This window comes from Rana temporaria, chromosome 1, assembly GCF_905171775.1.
Source record: "Rana temporaria chromosome 1, aRanTem1.1, whole genome shotgun sequence".
In the NCBI taxonomy this organism is placed as follows: domain Eukaryota; kingdom Metazoa; phylum Chordata; class Amphibia; order Anura; family Ranidae; genus Rana; species Rana temporaria.
This window is the reverse complement of record NC_053489.1, coordinates 354,410,798-354,435,491: the sequence shown is the minus strand read 5'-3', so window position 1 is coordinate 354,435,491 and position 24,694 is coordinate 354,410,798. Positions and strand designations below refer to the sequence as shown.

Here is a 24,694-nt window from a genome sequence, read left to right as displayed (position 1 = left end):
TTTTTCTTTGTTTTCTTTGTCTGAATATCTCACTTCTTGTTCCTCCTCAGTAAGCTGTTCAGTAAGCGGTTCTAAATGACTTTCCACCGCTCGGATGATGGTGGAAAGCTTACTGAGGAGAAACAGGAAGTGAGAAATTCAAACATAGAAAAAAAACATTTAGAAGGGAAATCGAAGGAAAAGGTAAGTGAACCAACAATGCACTAGCTTAAAGGAACCAATTTAGAAAATAAAAGACGAACCTTTACAACCCCTTTTAAGCTCCAATTTAAAAAAAAATGAATTTTTACCAGTTAAAATCTACGTCTTGTTTACAGTAGAATTTGCTATTATCCTGTTACATAGTCTGATTGAAAAAAGGGACACATACATCTAGTTCAACCAACAGAAAAGGGGCAAACATGCACACAAAGAAAACCTCCATATACACAATCCTATACCCACCGTTTATCCAGAGGGAGGCAAAATAAAAATCCAGTTAAACCTGATCTAATCCAGCGGGGGTGGAAAAATTCCTTCCTGATCCCCCAAGAGGCAATTGGATATTTCTGGGTCAACTTATCCTGGTGTTCTTACCTGAAACTATAAGTATCAATTTACATTTTGTTCATTTAGGAAAGAATACAGGCCCCCTCCCTTTTTTTATTTTTTTTATTTTATCTGACTGGCCAGAACTAGTTCTTGAGGGAGTCTATTACACATTGTTTACAGCTCTTACTGTGACAAAGTCTTTCCATATTTGGAGTTTACATCTCTTTTTACCCAAATGTAAAGCGTGCCCCCTTGTCCTTTGTGATTACCTTAAAGTGTAAGGCCGCAATTAAAAATGCGCGAACAGGCAGGAATTTTAATGCAGTAGAGACATACTTGGTCTCTTCTGCATTAAAGCTGCTTAACTGTCTTTCCGCACTTTTACAGCGAGTTGCACATGTCCAGCTCACTGTACAAATGATGGCAATGCTGAATCTTACTAGTGACATCCTCCTTACCCAGCCAATGAAAGCGGCTGACGATCAAGACCCAGAAGCTAACCACTCGAAGATGTCAGCGGCCGGATAGGGAACTCAATAATGTCACATATGGGTCACTTGTGTATTTATACATGTTAATCATACCCCCCTCTTTAATCTCTTTCCTCATATCTGAGCTTCTTTGTGCCTCTTATCAGTTTGGTTGCCCTTCTCTGCACATTCTCCAGTTCCCTGATATCCGTTTTGTGAACTGGAGCCCAAAACTTCACTGCAAATTCAAGAGGTCTTACTAATGATTTTATACAGGGGCAAGATGTCTCTCCCTCTCACTCTTCTTCCTCTTCCTGTTGCATTCTATGAAATGATTAAACATTTTAGCCGGTAAATAAGGTCCATCGTAACCTGGTAATCGGAATATTGTGTGTGTGTGTGTGTGTGTGTGTGTGTGTGTGTGTGTGTGTGTTTTTTTTTTTTTGTTTTTTTTTTTTTTTTTATATATAGCTTGATTTTCTTCCTTTTTTTACAGAAGCCAAATGTGGAAAATTCAATAGTGTCTTCAGCTGGAAAAGCCCAAGACAGAGGAGGAAATGGCTATCCTACGCGCAGATCTGTACTACCACAGAGATTTAAGGCTCCTTCTGGTGAGAAAACCTCCTATAGTGGGTACTATCAGTACTATACCTCACATGTTGCCCTCTTAGCAGCTCACTAAATTATTGCAGTTTTGTGGTTTGCCTAATGGAAGTTGACCAAGGCCAGGACAAAAGCATGCCTAGGCTAGTGTCTAAATAAATTCTAAGATGATCAATGTTTCCATTTTAAATGCTGATACCGTGCAACATTTTTTTTTTTTCGACTTTTAAAATTCTAATATGCATTTTTTTTTTTTTTTTTTTTTACTTAGCAGTGAATGCCAGTGTTGCAGAGGTCAGTCTATTTTCCAAGGCGGCTTTACAGTCTACATTGTTGGAAGGCCACAAGTTTATTCCCCCAGAACTGGACTTCTCAGTTATTAATGGTAACCATGTATATTAATGTAGTAAAGTTCGATTTTTGTTGTATTTTGATTTTCTCTTTGGAGGCCCGTAGTTATATTCTTTTTGTATTTTGTTATAGTCTTAGGGCCGGATTCAGATACAATGGTGTATCTATCCACCCGGCGTAACGTTTGCAAAGTGGTCACCTCAGAGTACGAGGTAGAGTTTCTTTCTTGTCCACCAAACAGATTCTTTCCCTCAAATATTCCTCTCCTTCTGGCTCGTTGGAATGCCCCAACGTGGGCAGTACAGGACTTACTGAGGTACTGGGTAAACATACCTGTACAACTGATGGAAAGGTTTCAAGGATCTAATTGCTTGGTCCCAAAGGAGGATGGAGTTCGTCCAATCCTAGACCTCAAGGCCCTCAATGCCTTGTGAAGGTTCGGAAATTCAGGATGGAATGGGTTCGCTCGGTGGTCGCTGCGCTCCATCCGGGGGACTTCTGGTGTCCTTGGACATCAAGGACGCATACTTGCATGTCCCCATCTGCATCAGACACCAGAGGTTCCTGCGTTTTGCGGTCGGGGAATACCACTATCAATTTCTGGCTCTCCCCTTTGGCCTAACTCCGGCACCAAGAGTTTCACCGAGGTGCTCGCCCCGATTCTGACCTTGCTGAGACTCAGAGGCATTGCTATCGTGGGCTACTTGGACGATCTTCTTCTGAGAGCTGTTTCAAGCTCTTAATTAGAGGAGGACGTGTCTATAACCAGTCAGTCTCTCTGAGAATTTGGTTGGGTGCTGAACCTCCAGAAGTCGGTGTTGGTATCGACTCAGCGCCTGGAATACCTGGGGTTGATTCTGGATTCCTTGGAGGCAAGAGTTTTTCTTCCTCTGGAGAAGTTGCAGACGCTCCAGCCTGCGGCGAGGTTGTCAACATCCCGCAATTGGTCGTCTCTCCGTTTCTGCATGCAAGTCCTGGGCCTCATGGTAGCCTTCTTTGAGGCAGTACCGTATGCCCAATTCCACACTCAAGTCTTGCAGAAGGAGATTCTGTCCAAAGGGAACAAATCTCCGTTGTCTCTGATCATCAGATTCGGGTGAGTTACCTAGTCAGGGCCTCTCTGAGTTGGTGGCTGAGATCCCTGGCCCTTCAGTCCGGGAAGTCCTTTCTTTCCACTGGACTGTGATAAGGCGGACGCCAGCTTGACCGGTTGGAGGGGAGTCTGGGGGGGGATCAGTCAATCAATGTCCTTGGAATTAGGGCGATCAGGCTGTGCCTCTCCACGTGGCCACAGAGGCTACGAGGGCATCCAGTCAGGACCCAGTCGGACAACGCCACAGCGGTGGCGTATGTCAAACATCAAGAAGGAACAAGTAGCTCGGCTATAGCGTCGGGGGTCGCTCACATCCTAAGGTGGACCGAAAGGAGCGGCTGTTACATTCCGGGCATAGAAGACTGGCAGGAGGACTATCTAAGTCGCCAGATGCTGGACCAAGGGAAATGGTCGCCACACCAGGAGGTGTTTCAACGTCTTGACGGAGATGGGGCACGCCTGATGTGGATCTTCTGGCTTCTCGACTTAATCGCAAGGTGTCGTGGTTTGCAGCCAGGTTTAGAGATCCCTGGGCAGACGTGTCAGACGCGTTGGTGGCTCCAGGGTGTCAGTAGCGGCTATTTTATGCCTTTCCCCCACTGAAGTTGCTTCCTTATCTGTTCTGCAGAGTGGAGTCCGAGGGGATTCCTGTGATCCTAAATCTCCCCAGACTGGTCCCGGTGTCCCTGGTACACCGACCTTGTGCGCCTGGTGGCGGACGCTCCCTGGTGTCTTCCAATGCGGGAGGACCTTCTGTCGCAAGGTCCCATACTTCATCCTGCTTTACAGTCGCTGGCTTTAACGACATGGCTTTTAAAAGCCAGTTACTAAGGGACCGTGGTCTGTCAAATTCAGTAATCTCCACCATGCTGAGGGCCAGGAAGTCATCTTCACGGAAGATCTACCATCGCACTTGTAAGGCCTACATCTCTATGTGTGAAGAGATGGATTGGCGCCCGAGGGCATGTTCGTTTACTCGGATTTTACTGTTTTTTCAGCGTAGAGTAGATCAGAAACTTGCCTTAAGGTCTATTAAGGGGCAGATTTCAGCCTTGGCTGTTTTTTCTTCCAACGACCCCTGGTGGATCATTCACTGGTAAGTACGTTTGTGCAGGGGGTCCGACATGTGGTTCCCCCGATTAGACCACCACTTACTCCGTGGGATTTGAATCTGGTGCTCTCGGTACTTCAGGAGGTCAGACTCACTGTTTGTGTCGCTGACTGGTCCACAGAAAGGCCTGGCGGTCCCATCGGCCACCATTTCTCGTGGATCAGGCAGATAGTCATCCAGGCCTATGCCCTTAGGGGCGGGTGCCTCCCTTTCCTGTTACGGCGCATTCGACCAGGGCAATTGGTGCCTCCTGGGCTTCCGACATCATGCGTCTGTCTCACAGGTGTGTTAATCAATGACCTGGTCGTCCGTTCACACTTTCTCCAAATTTTACAAGGTTAATGTGTGTGCATCTTTGGATGCTTGCCTTGGCCGCTAGGTTTTGCAGGCGGCTGTTTGAGGTTGCAACTCCTCAGTTGAGGAGCTCTGTTTTGTTTTGAGGTGTAGTTTGTTTTCATGCTGTTCCCACCCCTCGTTTTTTGACACTGCTTTGGGACGTCCAACTTTGTCAAGATTTAAGGAAGCTGTGTCCGTCCATGGACGAAAAGAGAAAATAGGATTTTTTTGTACTCACCGTAAAATTCTTTTCTCTGTTGTCCATAGACGGACACAGCACCCACCCCTCCTTTTGAGTTTGTATATTGCTTTTTGACGAACTAAGCTGCAGGGTGAGGGGCTATGAACGGAGGGACCACCCCCTGGGCGGGGCTGTTAAACTCTTAACGTTACATGTATTAATTTCTAACATGTCTGCCTAGTCCTCTCCTAATAGACGGAACATAACCCACTTTGTCAAGATTTAAGGAAGCTGTGTCTGTCTATGGACGACAGAGAAAAGGATTTTATGGTGAGTACAAAAGATCCTAATTTTTGTTTTTTCCTAGGTCTGGTATCTGTGGTTGGCGGACCCCCTTTCTCTGGCATCATCCAGTACTGGTTGTGGCTAAGTCCTGGGTCTATTAGTCCCTGTACTTTCTGCCAGAAGGGTTCCCTATTTTGGAGGTACTTGCTTACCTGGTGAAAGTGGTGGCAACTTCCTTCAGGTTTTTTCCCCAGCTCTGCCTGGTGGAAGCCTTGTGCTTCGCCGAGGTGTACCAAGATGGCGTCAGAGGACTTCCGGTGACGTGGCAAGATGTCGACGGAACCGGAAGTCACGTGACACAATTTTCAGCGCCGTGTTGATAAGGAACATGGCGTAGTACACTGAGGACATGCTGCCTGGGACAGCAGCCTATTTCTCTGGCCGATCTCCACTCACTGTATGGAGCTTGAGGACAGGTCCGAGGATGGAGCACCCGCTTGGATTGAACCAGCGGCATCCTCCGGGTCCCATACTGCCCCCAAGGGTAAGCCCTTGTCTGTGATTATACAGCAGGGGACCTTTTTTTTGTATGGACCTTCTTTACTTATGGTTCTTGTTTCTGCTTTTTCTAGGACAGACCGGTGAAAAAGAAATGTGGAAACTAGGGCCAGGCTTTCTGATGGATGTAAAAAACTGTTTTGTATTCCATCTAGGGCTAGGTCTGCCTCTTTGAAAGAGTTAAATGTCTTCTATGAAGGAGGTTGTAGCCTCCTTCCAGTCTTTTAATGACAGAGAAGAGAGGGTTTGTTCAAGAGACCTATTGGTTTTCTGACAATGCCACTACAGTGGCATACCTGAACTAGCAAGGGGGCACTGGTTCGGAGTCACTTCTAACGCTGACTCAGCAGCTTCTGTCCTGGACAGAAATCAATGTCGCCTCAATCAGGGCAGTCCACATTAGGGGATCAGAGAATACGCTGGCGGACTATCTGAGCAGAGTGAGTGTCGGTTCCAGCTGTTGGGAGCTGCATCAAGGCACGTTCCGGGAGATTGTGCTAAGATGGGGTCTTCCTGCAGTGGATCTTTTTTGCCTCAAGTCTAAACAGAAAACTGCCGGCGTTCTTCTCACTGGAGAAAAAGACATGGTCCTTGGGGACGGATGCTATCTCCTTCCCGTGGGATTTCGCTCTGGCCTACGCCTTCCCTCCTTTTTTCCCTCTTTCCCCTGGTAGTTCGGGAAATTATTTAAGATTGAGCAGAAGTTGTTCTGATTGGCCCTTGGTGGCCCAGGTGGAGTTGGTTTTCCTCTCTGAGGGTCCTCTGTGGATCTTCCCTGGCCCCTACCAGATTGGAAGGATCTGTTCCATCGGGGACCAGTGTTGCATCCAAACCCTCTGACCTTCCATTTGACGGCCTGGAGGCTGAGCGGCGCATCTTACAGTTGAGGGGGTATTCAGAGAAAGTTATTCAAACTATCCTGGACAGCCGCAAGTTGGTCACAAGGAGAATCTATGTGAAAGTTTGGAAAAGTTTTATTTCCTGGCAAAGGAAATCTGGTTTAGATTCTTTTTCCACTCCCTGTATATTGCATTTTTTGCACAAAGTAGTAGAGAAGGACTATCTGTCAGCACCCTTAGGGTTCATGTTGCGGCCCTGTCTGTATTTTCAGACAAGAGACTAGCGGAAGATCATTTAGTCAGGAGGTTCCTTTCAGCCAGATCTAGACATGCTCCCAGGGCCGTCAAACATGTGCCTCCTTGGGATCTGTTGTTAGTGTTAAATGTTCTAAAAAGGGCTCCTTTTGAGCCTTTGCATGAGGCTTCCCTGAAATTAATTTCCTTGAAGATTTCCTTCCTTTTGGCCATTACGTCAGGAAGAAGGATTTCTGATCTGCAGTCTTTCCTGTAAAGATCCCTTCCTGAGGATTCTAGAGGACAGGGTAATGATTAGGCCTGATCCTTTCTATTTGCCCAAAGTATCTTCAAACTTTCATAGGTCCCAGGAAGTAGTCCTGCCTAGTTTGTGTACCTCTCCCAATAATGCGGAGGAGGAAAGATTTATTTTTTTAGACGTAAAGAGATGTCTTCTGCTTTACCTAGAGCAGTGGTTCTCAACCTGGGGGTTGGGACCACCTCGGGGGTCGAATGAAGATTTGCCAGGGGTCCCCAAATCCTGGGCTGTTCCTGAATCCCACATCCCTCCCCCAGCCAATTCGTGGTCACCCAGCAGGGCTGTCCCTGTGGCTGCCCAGCTGGGCTGTTTCTAAAGCCCCCGGCCGCCCACTCAGCCGCTTCACAGCCAACCATTCAAATCACAGCATAGGTGGGGGGGGGGGGGGCAGAGACTAGAGGTCAGCTGACTGGTGAGGAATGTGCAGTGGGAGGGGTTGGAAGCGACCCTATCTCCTGATTTCGGCATAGTTGTCACTGCTACAAGACACCACAAAGTCAGAGACACAGTGAGTAACACAACCTGTGATTAGAGTTGCCATTAAAAGTCCCTACTACAGTTCTCAGATGGGCAGCTGACCTTGATCAAGAGCACCTAAGGTGACTGATCAGAACTCCCCCCAGCACTGCCACTGATCCCACGCCCCACCAGCACTGCCACTCATCCCAACTCCCCCAACCAAGGAGTAAGATGAGGAATAAATAAAGAGAATACATGGAAGGGAGAGGAAAAGAGGGGGTGAACAAAGAAAAAGGGAGAGAAAGAATAAGAAAGAACAAGAAAGACGGCTAGAGAGATGGATGGGGAAAACAATTCGGATAGAGAGAGATAAAATGCAAAGAAAGGAGAACAAAGAGAAAAAGTGGTACATCCTAAAATGTACCATAAGGGGTATTAATACTGTATGAGTGGAAGGGACTCAGGGAGTGCCAAATATCCGGGGGTTCGGGGTGCAAATTACTTTTCTTTCCTTGGGTGCTGACAGCCCCCGCTACATTTTTTTTTTTTTTTACTGTTAGGGGTCCACACAACTTGGGAAATTTTATCAAGGGGTCACTGCATTACAAAGGTTGAGAACCACTGACCTAGAGGAATCCAGTGGGTTTAGGAGTTCCTCCCAGCTGTTAGCATTGTTCAGTGGCCCCAAGAAATGGTTCAAAGCGTCTAAAAAGCTCTATTGCTAGATGAATCAGGGAAGCTATTTTGTGAAGCTTACAAAGCGTCAGGTCATATCCCCCCTTCTAGAAATTAGGGCTCATTCAACAATCGATGGCTACGTCATGGGCAGAAAGTGCGGGGGCATCATGGGAAGGAATTCCTAAAGCTGCTGTCTGGTCCTCCTCTCATGCATTTGTCAAACATTATAGAGTTCAGATGCTTTCCAGCCAGGGCCTCTCCTTTGGTAGGAAAGTGCTTCAGGCTGTGTCCCTCCCTAAAGTATAGAATATTGCTTATCCTCTCAAGTAGCTGTCGGTGAGGGGGGAAACCCCCGTTAGACTAACCAGTAACGGTATTTCCAGGAACCTTCCAGGACAGCGTCTATATTCCCACCCTATTCTAATTTCACCTGGTGGTGGTGTTTTGTTATGTTTCTATGTTTTTTCCTCTGCCGAGTGCACTTTGGTGGAGGTTTGCTTAATCGTCTAAACAACTGAGGGTCAAAGGAAAGGGAGGGACCTTTTAAATTGTATCTAATGTGTGTTTCTTGTAGAGGGCGGAGCCAATCATCTCTCAAATAGCTGTCCTGGAAGTCTAACATAGTTTTCTGTGAGTTTTTGCTGATTTTTTTTTTTTTCTTTCCAAAATTTGAAATCCGATATAGCCACCTGGGGTACACTATGTGAGCATAATTGTGGCAGTGGAAGGGTTAGTCTAATGTGTTTTTTAATTATCAAAAGCAGGATAAGGCAAGAAAAGATGCTAAAACCAGCATAATGCTTTTTTTTCCCTCTTATCTATAGACAGATCTCCAAAATGTTCATCCACATCAGAGCAAAAGAAAACCAAACGGAAACCTGCTCCTGTAAGTTTTTCTGTACTTACCTTTGAAATTTCTACTATTAAAGTGATTGTAAACCCTCACCTTTTAAAACAAGCCATTCTGTTTAAAGCATATGTAAAGTCTTTTTCTAAAAAACAAAACAAAACAAAAAATAAATGTCATACTTACCACCTCTGTGCAGTTGGTTTTGCACAGAGTGGCCACGATCCTCCTCTTCTGGGATCCTTTAGCGGCGCTCCTTGCTCCTCCTCTTCTCGAATGCCCTGTTGAAGAGCCGCTTTCCCACGGGGCACTCGCGCGGGTGCGTTCCCGTGTCCTGCTGCATCCATTGACACATACAGCAGGACTCGACTCTGGCTCTCGTGTCATTGGATTTAATTGACAGCAGCAGGAGCCAATGGTTGCGCTGCCATCCCTTCGGCACTGTGCCACCGGCTGGAGCTGGTGTGCTCGTCCCCGTCGCTGGAAAGACCTGGTTCAGGTAAGTGTTGGGGGCTCTGCGTGAGCTGCTGCATCACAAGGTTTTTTTTCCCCCTAATGCATAGAATGCATTAACCTTGAGGGTTTACAACCCCTTTTAACTGCTTGCCGACCAGCCGCCGCAGTTTTACGGCGGCAGGTCGGCTCTGCTGGGCGAGATCACGTATATCTATGTCGTCTCGCCGAGCAGCCAATAGTCCCGCGCGCTCGCCCCTGCCGCCGACGCACGTGATCAGTTCAGTTAGAACACACCCAGGGAAACATACCTAACCCCTTCCTCGCCCCCCTAGTGTTAACCCCTTCCCTGCCAGTGGAATTTTTATAGTAATCAATGCATTTTTATAGCACTGATCGCTATAAAAATGTCAATGGTCCCAAAAATGTGTCAAAAGTGTCCACCATAATGTCGCAGTACTGATAAAAATCGCTGATCGCCGCCATTACTAGTAAAAAAAAAATATTAATAAAAATGCCATAAAACTATCCCCTATTTTGTAAACGCTATAACTTTTGTGCAAACCAATCAATAAACACTTATTGGGATTTTTTTTTTTTTTTAGAAAAATATGTAGAAGAATACATATCGGTCTAAACTGAGGAAAAATTTTTTTTTTATATATATTTTTGGGGGATATTTATTACAGCAAAAAGTCAAAAATATATTTTTTTTTCAAAATTGCCGCTCTATTTTTGTTTATAGCGCAAAAACTAAAAACCGCAGAGATGATCAAATACCACCAAAAGAAAGCTCTATTTGTGAGGAAAAAAGACGCCAATTTTGTTTGGGAGCCACAACGCATGACCGCGCAATTGTCAGTTAAAGCGACACAGTGCCGAATCGCAAAAAGTGGCCTGGTCTTTGACCAGCAATATGGTCCAGGGGTGAAGTGGTTAAAATAGAAATGAAAGGCAAAACTTTTTTTATAGAAAGTTAATATACGAAGTTCTGAAAGTTAATATACAAACAAAATATAAACAGGTTGAAACACATATAAAAAAGTTCATGTAGGTCAACCTACCAACAAGAACAATCGTATGCAATGATAAGCATTAGGGGATAGGGACTGTCACTTACCTAAGAGCAGGTATCCCGTCAGCTCAGACGCCTAAGCCACCAAGGAGTTTTTATAGATAAAAAATCACATTATAAATACCCTTTTTTTTTTTTTTTTTTTTTTTTAATAAGTAAGCAGGCACGTATCCGAAATATGACATTTTGGGGTAACAAACGCTTTAAAACATTTGAAATTAAACCATTAAATACACAGTTGGAATATAGGCAGTCCCCAAGTTCCGAATGCTTTAGAGACTGCAGGTTTGTTGTTGCGTCAAATTGGTTTGTAAGTCGGAACAGTACGATTCTAAGTGTAATCATTTAATTGGAACAATGATGCGCTTATTCCAACAAAAAACATAACATAAACCTAATTGCACAAAATTAATTGATCAATAAATTAATAAATAAATATATCAATCTTTGCAGATCAAGTCCCTTTTAACCTCCGGGACTACAGGAGGGACCCTTCAGCAAACTTTCAGATTCAGTGTTTTCAGGCCTTGCATTTTATACAAATATCGACCGGGACATGTCCCTCATTACCCAAACTAACCTCATCCAACAACCGTTTCGGTCTTTATTTCTGGAGTAGAGCTCAGTTGCGACATTTCCTTAACACTCTCCCACCTCCGGACAGATTTCAACAAACATTGATACCCTTAGAACAACTATGCGAGGGGACGGGGCCTTGCTCTCATTTAATCTCGCAAATGTATGCACTACTGGTTGCCCCCCAAGAGGATTCTGTCCCCCCGTATATAAGGAAGTGGGAAATGTCATTAGACACGAAAAAAGAAGAGTCATTAGACAGGACGTTCACCCAGGCACAACATAAGCAGATAGTAAATCTTGCAATGAAATCTTCAATATCTACAAGAATCTAATTTTAAAATAATGACAAGATGGGTACCGTACACCCTCATTAATTAATACATTTTTGCCGGAGATCTTGGACAAATGTTGGAGGTGTCAAGAGGAAAGAGGGACTCTACTCCACATTCTTTGGCCCTGCCAAAAACTGGAGTACTTCTGGAGGGAGATACAGGGGATAGCACAGAAATTTACTGAGTATAACCTCCCTGAAGATACAGCCTTATTTTTGTTGCATGTCTCAAACATACCGGGGAAAACGTATAGTACATTTTGCGCCATCTTATCAACGCTGCTAGAGCATGTATCATACGGCCGTGAAGAGATACAAGCCCCCCACAATTCTTACTTGGGTCACACAACCTAAAGAGGTCAATGGGATGGAGGATTTGTTATCATCAGCTCAAAATCGAAAGGAGACTTATATAGAAACTTGGGGCCAATGGAATACATTTAAATTCTCGGATTAAGGGAGTTCCCTCTTTGCTCCTGAGAGTATCTGAAAAAGAGAGGAGAGGGGGGCCTTAGGCGTGTCCTCACTTCTCTGGATGATGGATAGTAAACTCACCTTTTGCTCTGTACATTTCCCCTTTAACCACTTGACGACCGCCTCACGCCGATGTACAGGTACGTCCCCTTTAATGTGCACAGCCGTGAGGGACCCGTGCGCTGTTGGCGCGCTTGGGATCCTGTCGGGTACTCCGTGACCGGACTTGCGGACCTGATCGCCGCCGGTATCCTGCTATCGGGTCACAGAGCTGAAGAAAGGGGACAGGTAAGTGTAAACAAACCTCTCCCCACGCTTCCTAGTCAGACTGTCACTGATCGTCTGTTCCCTGTCATAAGGAACGACGATCAGTGACGTGACATGCCAAGCCACGCCCCCACACAGTAAGAATCACTCATTAGGTCACACTTAACCACTTCAGCGCCCCTACAGGTTAACCCCTTCGCTGCCAGTGTAATTTTCACAGTAATCGGTGCATTTTTATAGCACTGATCGCTGTAAAAATGACAGTGGCAGCTCACTGCCTCTTACGATATTCTATAGGGCCAACTTCCCTCCCCTGTTTGCGGAAATTAACCGTCTGCTGACTCATTGGACCACCCTCCCCCTTTCCCTGTTGGGGAGAATTAATGTCCTTAAAATGTTCATCCTTCATAAATTGCTATACTTGTTTGAAACGCTGCCGGTAGCAGTCCCATTGACGCAGCTGGCAGGGACTGTGGTCCTGGCCTGGAAGAGTATGGGGGGTTTGGGAGGCCCAGACTTCATCAAATACTACTATGCCTCACATCTGAGAGCTCTTGCCTCATGGACCTTCCGGAAAGCCCCAAATAGGTGGGCGGAAATAGAAATGAATGTCGCGGCCCCGGTCCACCCTTGCTATATGCTCTGGCCCTCTACTGCCCTTCACATGCCCCAACTGCGGAAAATCTGTTTAGATCCCATGCTGTTCACGTTGTCTATTTGGAAACGCTGCTCTGAGCGCTATTCCTTTTCCTCCCCGAGCCCACCACTCTTAAATATCCTATTCAACCCAGACATCCCAGATAGCCTCTCCTATGACCGTATGCTGCCATGGACCCAGGCAGGACTTTTCCAACTACAACATTTTGTTAATCCAGTGCCACGTCATCTACTGACTTTTCCTGAGTTGCAAACACAGCATCAAATTCCCCAAAAGCTCTTACACTCATACCTACAGATTAGACATTTTTTCTCCTCCAGATCCCCTTCTTTGACTTTGGAGAAGCCAACTGACTTTGAGGCCATGTGCGCTAGCGGCCCTTATGAGCACCAAATGATCTCTACCATCTAAAAAATATTGCATGAGACAGTTCCTATGGCGGCGAATACCCACCTCTACATGAAAAAGTGGTCTCAGATCTTACAGCATGACATCTCCTTGTTGGATTGGGAGAGCATGTGGAAGCACACTTCCAAGATCTCTCGATGTGTGTCCCATAAGGAAACCACATACAAAGTCCTGATGCATTGGTATAGGACCCCAGACATTTTACATGTCCGCAACCGAACAATCTCAAAACAATGCTGGAGATGTAATAGTGCAGTGGGCACTCACTTCCACATTTTTTGGGAGTGTCCCCCTGTTCACCAATTTTGGCTTCGAATCCAGAAGTTGTTAGAAAATCTGGTTGGTATTCCCGTCCCTCTGACACCCATGCACTGTTTGTTAGGTTTCCCTTTTCCTGGTATTTCTAAGGCCCTGTGCCGACTGATGTCTTTTATTTTAATGGCTGCCAAAACGGTCATTCCTAGATTGTGGTTGTCCACCTCACCCCCAATTGTTATCCAAATTTCTCTATGTGCAGATCTTTTTTGGTGGGTTTTACAGTATGTTTTATGTTGCCTCTATGACCCCTGTGAGGTCAGGTCGAGTGGCTGTTCCTAAGGTATCTCAATTTTTATCTCTGTGTTTACTTATTTTACCATGTGTTTATTTTTCCCTACTTTTCTTTTATGGGATTGGTTTTTCTTTATCCCACACAAAGTTACTGTTTATTCACATCGCCATTCCTTTACTTGAACAAATTGTGTGTGCTTGGTAGTTCGCTAAGACAATGTATTCCTGCATTCCTTCAAACTGTTAATGATTCCTGTGTATTTTCTGTTGTATGAAAAAAAAACTGACAATGGTCCCAAAATGTGTCAAAAGTGTCCAATGTGTCCGCCATAATGTCGCAGTCGCGATAAAAATCGCTGATCGCCACCATTACTAGTAACAAAAAATATTAATAAAAATGCCATAAAAGTATCCCCTATTTTGTAGACGCTATAACTTTTGCGCAAACCAATTAATAAACTATTTTTTATTTTATTTTTTCTTACCAAAAAATATGTAGAAGAATATGTATCAGCCTAAACTGAGGAAAAATATTTTTTTTGGATATTTTTTGGTTTATTTATTATAGCAAAAAGTAAAAAATTATTGAATTTTTTCAAAATTGTCGCTCTATTTTTGTTTATAGTGCAACAAATAAAAACCGCAGAGGTGATCAAATATCACTAAAAAAAAGCTTTATTTGTGGGATAAAACGTCGATTTTGTTTGGGAGCCACGTCGCACAACCGCGCAATTGTCAGTTAAAGCGATGCCGTGCCAAATCGCAAAAAGGGGCCTGGTCCTTTAGCAACAAAATGGTCTGAGGGGCTAAAGTGGTTAATTCCTACTCCCTCTTCCCTATCGGTGACCCCCCCCCCCTTTTTTTTCTCCATTCTTTTTCTTTCTATCCTTTTTTTCTTTTCTTTTTTTTTTTTCTTAGGAATTATTTTTCTTATGGGGTTTTCTTACTTTATCCCTTTTCCTCTTCAGATATGTAGAGGTCTTTTTTTTCCTTGTAAAGTATGTTGTCAGGGCATACAAGAGAAGCAGGTCCAACGGAAGACAGAATGGGGACTATCCCAAATAAGTGGTTATTGTTTTTTTCTGTAGATGTATTTAAGACAGGAGTAACGCTGTTAATTGGATTTTGAATGGATTCGTTAGAGCTCATATGATTTATGGATTAATGAAATTGTTTGTTTATTTTTCTGTATGTGTAACAATTAAAATAAAGAAATTGAAAAAAAAAAGTCCCTTTTAACAGGTTTAATGTTGACTTCATAAAGTGTCCATACAGTGCTCCTCCAATAATAAACTTTTTTGTTATACGCATCACCACTTCCACCACCAGGTGCAATGCCCACTCACCTTAAAGAGCGACCCCACTGTGTCAAATCGTGCCTTCAAAAAGTATGATCTTGGACAGTCCAGATAAAAGAAAGCTGTTAAAGGTAAATATCCAGGATATCCTCCAGTTTATAAAAACCACTGTTCTCAGGAGTGACTCAAAGTGATTAGAAAAAGAGAAATTTTAATCGCGCTAAATTGTATATAGATATGGATATATTAAATATAGCAATATTCCACTCTGTGATCTGTGACACAATGCGTTGGTAAGAGTCGGTGACATCGCTTCCAGTGTCTGTTACCCGGTAGTAGCGGTGAGGAGCAGAGCACTGTATCTCCTTGATTTGCTTTTATATACAAACTTGATGCAATACAAAATATGTGAGTGGAATATTGCTATATTTAACAAATCCACATTTATATACAATTTTGCACAATGAAAGTTTTCTTTCCTTCGCTTTGCCACTCCCAAGAACAGTGGTTTCTATACATTGGAGGATATCCTGGATACTTGCCTTTTAACATCGAGCCCCTATCTGGACTGTCTAAGATCATACTTTTTGAAGGCACGATTTGACAGTGGGGTGGCTCTTTAAGGTGAGCGGGCAGTGCACCTGGTGGTAGAAGTGGTGACCCGTATCGCAAAAAGTTTATTCCAGAATTGGAGGAGCATTGTATGGACACTTTAACCACTTAAGCCCCGGACCAATATGCAGCTTAATGCCCAGAGGTGTTTTTACAATTTGACACTGCGCTGCTTTAACTGGTAATTGCGCGGTTATGCAATGTTGTACCAAAACGAAATTTGCGTCCTTTTCTTCCCACAAATAGAGCTTTCTTTTGATGGTATTTGATTGCCTCTGCGATTTTTATTTTTTGCGATATAAACGGAAAAAGACAGTACATTTTGAAATAAATTGATTTTTCTTAAAACAAAAAGTAAAACATATCGAATAAACTAAATTTTGGTCAAACATTTAGGCCAAAATGTATTCACCCACATGTCTTTAGTAAACAAAATCGGAATAAGCGTATATTTATTGGTTTTCGCAAAAGTTATAGAGTCTACAAACTAGGGTACATTTTCTGGAATTTACACAGCTTTTATTTTATGACTGCCTATCTAATTTCTTGAGGTGCTAAAATGGCAGGGCAGTACAAACCCCCCCCCCCCCAAATGACCCCATTTTGGAAAGTAGACAACCCAAGGAAACTGCTGAGAATCATGTTGAGTCCATTGAATATTTTTTTTTTTTTTTTGTCCCAAGTGATTGAATGACAAAAAAATTACAAAAAGTTGTCACTAAATGATATATTGCTCACACATGCCATGGTTATATGTGGAATTGCACCCCAAAATACATTCTGCTGCTTCTCCTGAGTGCGGGGATACACATGTTTGGGACGTTTTGGGAGCCTAGCCGCGTATGGGGCCCCAAAAACCCAGCACCGCCTTCAGCATTTCTAAGGGCACAAATTTTTGATTTCACTCCTCACTACCTATCAAGGTTTCGAAGGCCATAAAATGGCAAAATAGCACAAAACCCCCCCCAAATGATCCTATTTTGGAAAGAAGACACCCCAAGCTATTTGCTGAGAGGCATATTGAGTCCATGGAATATTTAATTTTTTGGCCCCAAGTGATTGAATAATGACCAAAAATTTTTTTACAAAACGTTGTCACTAAATGATAAATTGCTCAAACATGCCATGGGCATATGTGGAATTACACCCCAAAATACATTCTGCTGCTTCTCCTGAATACGGGGATACCACATGTGTGGGACTTTTTGGGAGCCTAGCCACGTACGGGACCCCGAAAACCAATCACCGCCTTCAAGATTTGTGTCCTTAGAAATCTTGAAGGTGGTGATTGGTTTTCGGGGTCCCGTACGCGGCTAGGCTCCCAAAAAGTCCCACACATGTGGTATTCCCGTACTCAGGAGAAGCAGCAGAATGTATTTTGGGGTGTAATTCCACATATGCCCATGGCATGTGTGAGAAATATATCATTTAGTGACAACGTTTTGTATTTTTTTTTTTTTTGGTCATTATTCAATCACTTGGGGCCAAAAAATTAAATATTACATGGACTCAACATGCATCTCAGCAAATAGCTTGGGGTGTCTTCTTTCGAAAATGGTGTCATTTGGGGGGGTTGTGTGCCATCTTGGCATTTTATGGCCTTCAAAACTGTGATAGGTAGTGAGGAGTGAAATCAAAAATGTATACCCTTAGAAATCTTGAAGGCGGTGCTTTGTTTTCGGGGCCCCGTACACGGCTAGGCTCACAAAGTCCCACACATGTGGTATCCCCGTACTCAGGAGAAGCAGCAGAATGTATTTTGGGGTGCAATTCCACATATGCCCATGGCATGTGTGAGCAATATATCATTTAGTGACAACTTTGTGCAAAAAAAAAATCAGTTTGTCATATTCCCGCAACTTGTGTCAACATATAAAATATTTCATGGACTCGACATGCCTCTCAGCAAATAGCTTGGGGTGTCTACTTTCCAAAATGGGGTCATTTGGGTTTTTTTGTGCTATTTTGGCATTTTATGGCCTTCGAAACTGTCATAGGTAGTGAGGAGTGAAATCAAAAATGTACACCCTTAGAAAGCCTGAAGGGGTGATTGGTTTTTGGGGTCCCGTACGCGGCTAGGCTCCCAAAAAGTCTCACACATGTGGTATCCCCGTACTCAGAAGAAGCAGCAGAATGTATTTTGGGGTGTAATTCCACATATGCCCATGGCATGTTTGAGCAATATATCATTTAGTGACAACTTTGCGCAAAAAAAAAAAAAATATATATATATATATATTATTCCCGCAACTTGGGTTCAAATATTCCATGGACTTGAGATGCCTCTCAGCAAATAGCTTGGGGTGTCTACTTTCCAAAATGGGGTCGTTTGGGGGGGTTTTGAATTGTCCTCGCATTTTATGCACAACATTTAGAAGCTTATGTCACACATCACCCACCCTTCTAACCACTTGAAGAAAAAGCCCTTTTCTGACACTGTTTGTTTACATAAAAACATTTATTTTTTTTTTGCAAGAAAGTTAAGTTGAACCCCCAAACATTATATATATATTTTTAAAGCAAAGGCCCTACAGATTAAAATGGTGGGTGTTGCATTTTTTTTTCCACACAGTATTTGCGCAGCGTTTTTTCAAACGCATTTTTTGGGCAAAAAATACACTTTTTCTTATTTTAAAGCACTAAAACGCACTATATTGCCCAAATTATTGATGAAATAAAAATGATGATCTTAGGCCGAGTGCATGGATACCAAACACGACATACTTTAAAATTGCGCACAAACGCGCAGTGGTGACAAACTACATACATTTTTAAAAGCCTTTAAAAGCCTTTACAGGTTACCACATTAGATTTACAGAGGAGGTCTACTGCTAAAATGACTGCCCTCGATCTGCCCTTTGCGGTGATACCTCACATGCATGGTGTAATTGCTGTTTACATATGACTCCAGACCGACGCTTGCGTTCGCCTTTGCGCAAGAGCAGGGGGGGACAGGGATGCTTTTTTTTTTTTTTTTTTTTTTTATATTTATTTAGCTTTTTTTTTTTTATTTGTAATCTGTTCCTTCCATTTAATTTATTTTTTACATTTTTTATTGTTATCTCAGGTAATGTAAATATCCCTTATGATAGCAATAGTTGGTGACAGGTACTTTTTTTTTTTTTTTTTTTATTTAAATGGGGTCTATTAGACCCTAGATCTTTCCTCTGCCCTCAAAGCATCTGACCACACCAAGATCGGTGTGATAAAATGCTTTCCCAATTTCCCAATGGTTGCTGTTTATATCCGGGGGGGGGGGGGCATTCCCTCCCACTGAATGTAAAAGCAGTCTAGAGGCTAATTTGCCGCTAGGACAGCTTTTACATGAAAGCCGACCGCTGGCTGAAAAGAATGATACCAAGATGATGCCTAAACCCGCAGGCATCATTCTGGTATAACAATTCAAAGTCCAGCAACATACACACGGTCTGACTTTTCTATGCCGTGTACACAGTCAGACTTTTCCACGGGAAAGCCTCCGTAGGAATGTCAACCGTATGTACGCGACATTAGTAGCAAAATCGCTCCTCCGCCCCTGCTGCCCCCATGCTTCGGCATATATGCTCTTTTTTTTAACTGTGGTGGTGAAATCACCTCCTACAGCACTGGAGTCACAGCTTTATATATCTGGGGAGCAAACGCTGTTGCTGTCAAGATAAATAAGTCCGCGCAACAGCTGAATGGCGTACCTGAAAACAGTAAAGTAAATTACATACCTGAAAAGCAAGCATGAAAAATAACAATAAAACTTTGCAGAATAGAATACAGTAAAAAAGAGCAGAACAATAGAGAGGGAGAGAACAATAAAACGACAACTATTTTTTTTTTTTTGTGTTTTTTTTTTTTTTTACTTTATATTTTTTTTAAAAATTGTAACACTTTTTTTTTGTAACTGTAACTGTTCGGTTCCAGGTTTGGGTCTCTCAAAATGCGATGGCATCTTGGGAGACCCTGTGTAAGTGTACCTAGCCTGTGAAATGTTTTACCCTACGCTAATACTTCACTCGTGTGTGGAAGCGTTCAAAACATTCACCAATACAAAGACCAGGATCGGCAGGACATTGGGGACAAAAATAACGGGAGTCACGCCTAAATCCGCGCTTGGTACAGACACAACATTTTCTTTGGGGGGTTCGTTGGGTAGGGGTACTCTCGAGGGCATATGAAAAAATGCCTCTCATGCAACTTGACCCCGTATCTGGCACGCTTGCTGGGGAGGAACTGTTTGAAAGACAAGCGGCCAGAAAATTTAATGAGGGACTCATCAACGCATACAACTTGCTGGGGATTAAACAAGGCTGCATAACGTTCGTTGAAATGGTTTATGAGGGGCCGAATTTTGTAGAGCCGGTCAAATTCAGGGTCTCCACGCAGACGACAAAGTGCATTGTCACTGAAATGCAGGAACCGCAGGATCGCCTCGTATCGATTCCTGGCCATGTGAGCAGAGAATATGGGCATATTGTGAATTGGATGCATGGACCAATACATCCGCAACTTCGGAAATTTGTGTATGCCCATGTTGAGGGTAAGGGCCAGAAAGGTCTTAAATTCGTAAACCGTAATTGGTTTCCATTCTTTGGCAAGGAGAGACTGGGGATTAGCGGCAATGTAGGTACCAGCATATAAATTACTCTGGCCACAATAGATCCATAGAGATCTTCTGTGAAATACAGCGAATAGAAATCAAGTGGCATAAAATCAACTGTATCCACCTGAATACCAGGTTGGCCAGTGAATGGGGGAAGTACGGGTGCTGTAGAAGTGGTGGGGACCCAATCAGGATAGGCAAGTTCTACAGGAAGGGCACTATGGGCACGACGGGCCTGTCTCTGTCTTCTTCTTGGTGGCAGCGGGACACTACTTGGGCTTGCCACCTCGCCAGCTTGAACTGCACTTATGGCACTCGCCACGCCACCAAGTGTTACTGCAGTGCTGGATGAACGACCAGGGTGTACTAGGCCACTGGTGCTTGCCAGTTCACCAAAAAGAATAGCGGCGCTAGTACTTCTCTGCTCCATACAAGGGTCCTGCGGTTCTTGCTGCTCAACATCAGAACGGGGTCGGGTACGCCTGGCCTTAGCAGGGACCACAACTTCGTCGTCAGAGCTATCTAGCATTGAGCCGCTGTCGTAAACGGGTTCGTATTCTGAGCCAGATTCTGACAGATGCGTGACCTCCTCTTCACTATCTGTCATGCTCAGAATCCTGAAGGCCTCTTCATCAGTGTACATTCGCTTTGCCATTTTGGGCTCTAAATTTAGTCGTACACTGGTGATGATTCACAGGTAAAAAAAGCACCTGACTGTTAGCAAACGTAGAAAACGCTTAAAAAAAAAACTGTTAGCGATCGCAGGGATCAGGCCTGTCTCTGCGAACGCTGCAGTTATGTGTCTTGTGTTTTGTAAGTGACAGTGATCGATCGATACTGCACTTGGGTGGGTTGGGCTGGGCTGGGCAGAGGGGGAAAACACAGGTGCTAGCGGGTATCTGGGCTGATTCCGCTAACAATGCGTTTTTTGGGTACCCTAAACTGCTGGGTACGCTAGTATAGATCTGATCAGATCAGGTATCGATCCGTTCAGATACTATACCACTAAGGGGGGTGTATGCTTTGCGTGTGGGTGTAAGCGTTACTGGCACTAACCTAACGCTGCCTGGGGCGACGCAGACCCTGACTGATGCTAAAATGTAATTTATATCACCCGCAGAGCGATCAGGGGGTTTAACCTTTATTGGGTTATATACGGCGGGTGACCTGATGCTATAAACAGCAAACTAACCAACCAGCGTCAACCGTAACACTTATACGGTGATCACTGGTGAAAGGGTTAACTAGGGGGCAATCAGGGGGTTAAAACCTTTATTAGGTAATATATGGGGGTACCTGACGCTTTCTAAAAACCTGGCGGCGAACCTAAAATAACTAAATAACTAACTGGCTAAACTGCGTCACCAGTGACACTTATACGGTGATCACTGGTGAAAGGGTTAACTCTAGGGGCAATCAGGGGTTAAAACCTTTATTTATGGGGGTACCCAACGCTATAGAAACCTGGCGGCGAACCTCAAAAAAAACTAGCTACCTAGCGGCAACAGTGACACTAATACAGCAATCAGAAAACCGATCGCTTAGTGACACTGGCAATAGGGGGTGAAAGGGTTAACTAGGGCAGTGATCAAGGGGTTAAACCTTTATTAGGGGGGTAGGGGGCTACTCTGGACCTAAAGGGGCCTAAAGCTAACTGCCCTAACACTTTTTTCTGTCACAAATGACACTAAATGCAGTGATCAGAAAATAAATGATCACTGCAATCAGTGACACTGGGGTTATGTGCCTATGTGTGCTGTTGGTGCAACTCACAGTACTGATGTCTTCTCTCCTCTGAATCCAGACGAAAAGACCGCCAGAGGAGAGATGACATCACTTCCTCCTTGCCTGTGTTTACAGTTACACAGGCAGGGCGGGCACAGTTGGGAGCAATCGCAAGGGGGTGGCTGGAAACCAATAGCCGCCTCCTCATCACGGATCGCTCCCACGCGGTTAACGGCCGCTGCATGTACCAGAGGGGGTCCCGATCGGACCCCCGACCCCGGGAAAGGCAGGGACGTACATGTACCCCCATATGCCTGTACGTGCCATTCTGTGGACGTATATTTACATGCGGCAGGCGTTAACCGGTTAAGAAGTCGCCATTAAACCTGTTAAAAAAGGACTTTATATGTATATAGATAGATCTATATATAAATGTATGTATGTTAGCACTCTGTCTAACCCATAGATGTATCCATAGGAATGCTCCCCAATATCTATGCGAAAAAATAAAAGCTCATAATCCCAATCGCGTATTGCGATCCACCAATCAAAATCTACTCCAGATACCGAAAGCCAACCACAAATCCAAAGGAGATAGAAGATTCGCGGTCCAGGGTCCCAGACTATGGAACGCTTTACCAACCAGCATTTGATTGGGGGAGAACCACTTAGCATTCAGGAGAAAGATCAAAACTCATCTCTTTTGATATCAAAGGAGACAGGAACAAGCGCCCAGAGGCGATTTAGTTCGCATGTGCCGCGCTATATAAGTTTTCATTCATTAATTAATTGATCATGGAGATTTTGTGCAATTTATGTTTATTATGTTTTTTGTTGGAATAAGCGCACCATTGTTGCAATTAAGTATTTCATCTAATGTTTAACCACTTCAGTACCAGGCACTTTTCACCCTTTCTGCCCAGGCCAATTTTCAGCTTTCAGCACTGTCACTTTTTAAATGACAATTGCACGGTCATGCTACACTGTACCCAAACAAAATTGTTATTTCTTGATCATACATCACGGGACACAGAGCGTTAATTACTTAATGGGTTATGTAGTCACCACAGGTGATTGGACACTGGCAAACCCCAATTAAAATTGAGTTCCTCCCCTATATAACTTCTCCCAAATGGAGCGTACCTCAGTTTTTTCGCCACTGTTAAGGTGGTTGGTCACGTTCAACATGTGCCAAGAAGGAAAATGCTCTTTTGATGGTCTGGCTGCGGAGACCTAGAAGCTATAACCGGATCCATTCCTCGGGCTGATATCAAAGGCCCAAGATGGTTGGTACCCGGGCCTCGTGTAAGAAGAAACAAGGTTTGCCTGTAATGTCTCTCTGCGGAGGTCTGGGCTCTGGGATCCAGACTTTGGTGTACTAATACATCTGTGGCACGAAAAGTTTCTGGCAGTCTTCTACAGGTCCAGGTATGAGTTTTTTTTTTCCCTAATAAAACCCTTGATAAACCTGAAGGTTGGGGGGCGCGTGACCGGAAGCCAGCCTGGAAGGAAGCATCCCCTGAGAGCTCCTCTCCAGCCCGCAGCTTACAGGCAAAAAAACGGGGGTAAACGCCGCCATCCATGGGCGGTTCGCGGACCACCAGATCCAGCAAAACAAGGGGATCATCCCAACCCCCGCCAGGCCCCGCTACGACCCTGAAGGACTATTTTAAACCGCCCGACATGCCGCCGGGCGGAGGGGACAAGATGGCGCCGGACGCGGCCACCAGCAGAACGGAGCTCTCTCCACCTCGCTCCCCCCTGCCTTACCATCCGGAGCCATCCCCGACCCGAGCGCAGACCACCGCTCCATCCCTGAGCCCGGATGGCTCACAGCCGTGGGTGAGTGAACCTCAGCACCCCCACCCCCCGCAGCGGACCACGAGGCACAGGCCGCGGCCCTCCCTGCCTCTCTGGAGCGGGACCCATGCACGGGGGCCTTCCCCCGCCTGCTACGCACGGCCCCGGACCCTGAACAGCACAGCGGCTCACAGCTCTCCCCCTCACTCACGTTTGAGGAGGATTTCCCGGCCCTGCAAGCCTCCGCATGCTCCCAGGCCTCCATGGGCCTCCCAGAACGCAGCAGCTCCTCTGCTGATACCAGGCCGGGTTCCACCTCCCCCGCAGCTCAGAGACAGATCCACATAACTACCCACCCGGAGCCTGGGGATCAGCTGGGGATCTCTCCCCCCTCATATGCCTCCATGGCCAGCACCAGTGCTCCCTGGCACGGGAGGGCCCCCATTCCACTTGTGGATCAGGCTGAGGCCTGGTCCAACTCATGGGACTTACCCCAGCAACCCCCCTGCGAGGCCAGACAGCACAGGGAACCAGCTCCCGCCCGCCATCCATCCCCCACTGACCCACTACAGCCTACCTATGATCCCCCTACCACCCCCACCACCATGGCAGTCTTATTTGCAAGCCATCCCCACAAAAGATGATTTCAAGCAGCTTGTGGAGGACGTTAAGGCGACCTGCCGCGCTGAAATTCAAGTTCTCCAGACGGGCCTCAAACATTTAACTGACAGAATGGAAATGGCAGAGGAGGAGATCCAAGAGACCAAACTGGCGGTACATCGCACCCAGACTCAGGCGTCAGACCACCGTCTCATGTTAAGAGACATGCAACGGCATGTTGAAGACCTGGACAACAGGGGGCGCCGCAACAACATCCGTATACGCGGTCTCCCTGAAGCAGACGGGGCAGAAGACCTGCAGCTCACCCTTCAGAATTTATTTAATGAAATACTGGGGGAACCAACAGACAAGACCATTG

The 24,694-nt window shown here is 44.9% G+C and overlaps 1 protein-coding gene across 2 annotated transcripts in view; it reads left to right on the top strand.

Annotated features, from left to right (window-relative positions):
* Positions 1–24,694, top strand: part of HAUS8 (HAUS augmin like complex subunit 8) — a 236,543-nt gene that overhangs the window by 111,743 nt on the left and 100,106 nt on the right. The window contains exons 4-6 of one of the 2 annotated variants that reach the window (XM_040321242.1): positions 1,498–1,612; positions 1,879–1,989; positions 8,873–8,934. In XM_040321242.1, coding sequence (XP_040177176.1) covers positions 1,498–1,612; positions 1,879–1,989; positions 8,873–8,934 — 288 coding nt within the window. Of the gene's footprint in view, positions 1–1,497; positions 1,613–1,875; positions 1,990–8,872; positions 8,935–24,694 lie in introns of both variants that reach the window. The other variant, XM_040321235.1, reaches the window with a different exon arrangement.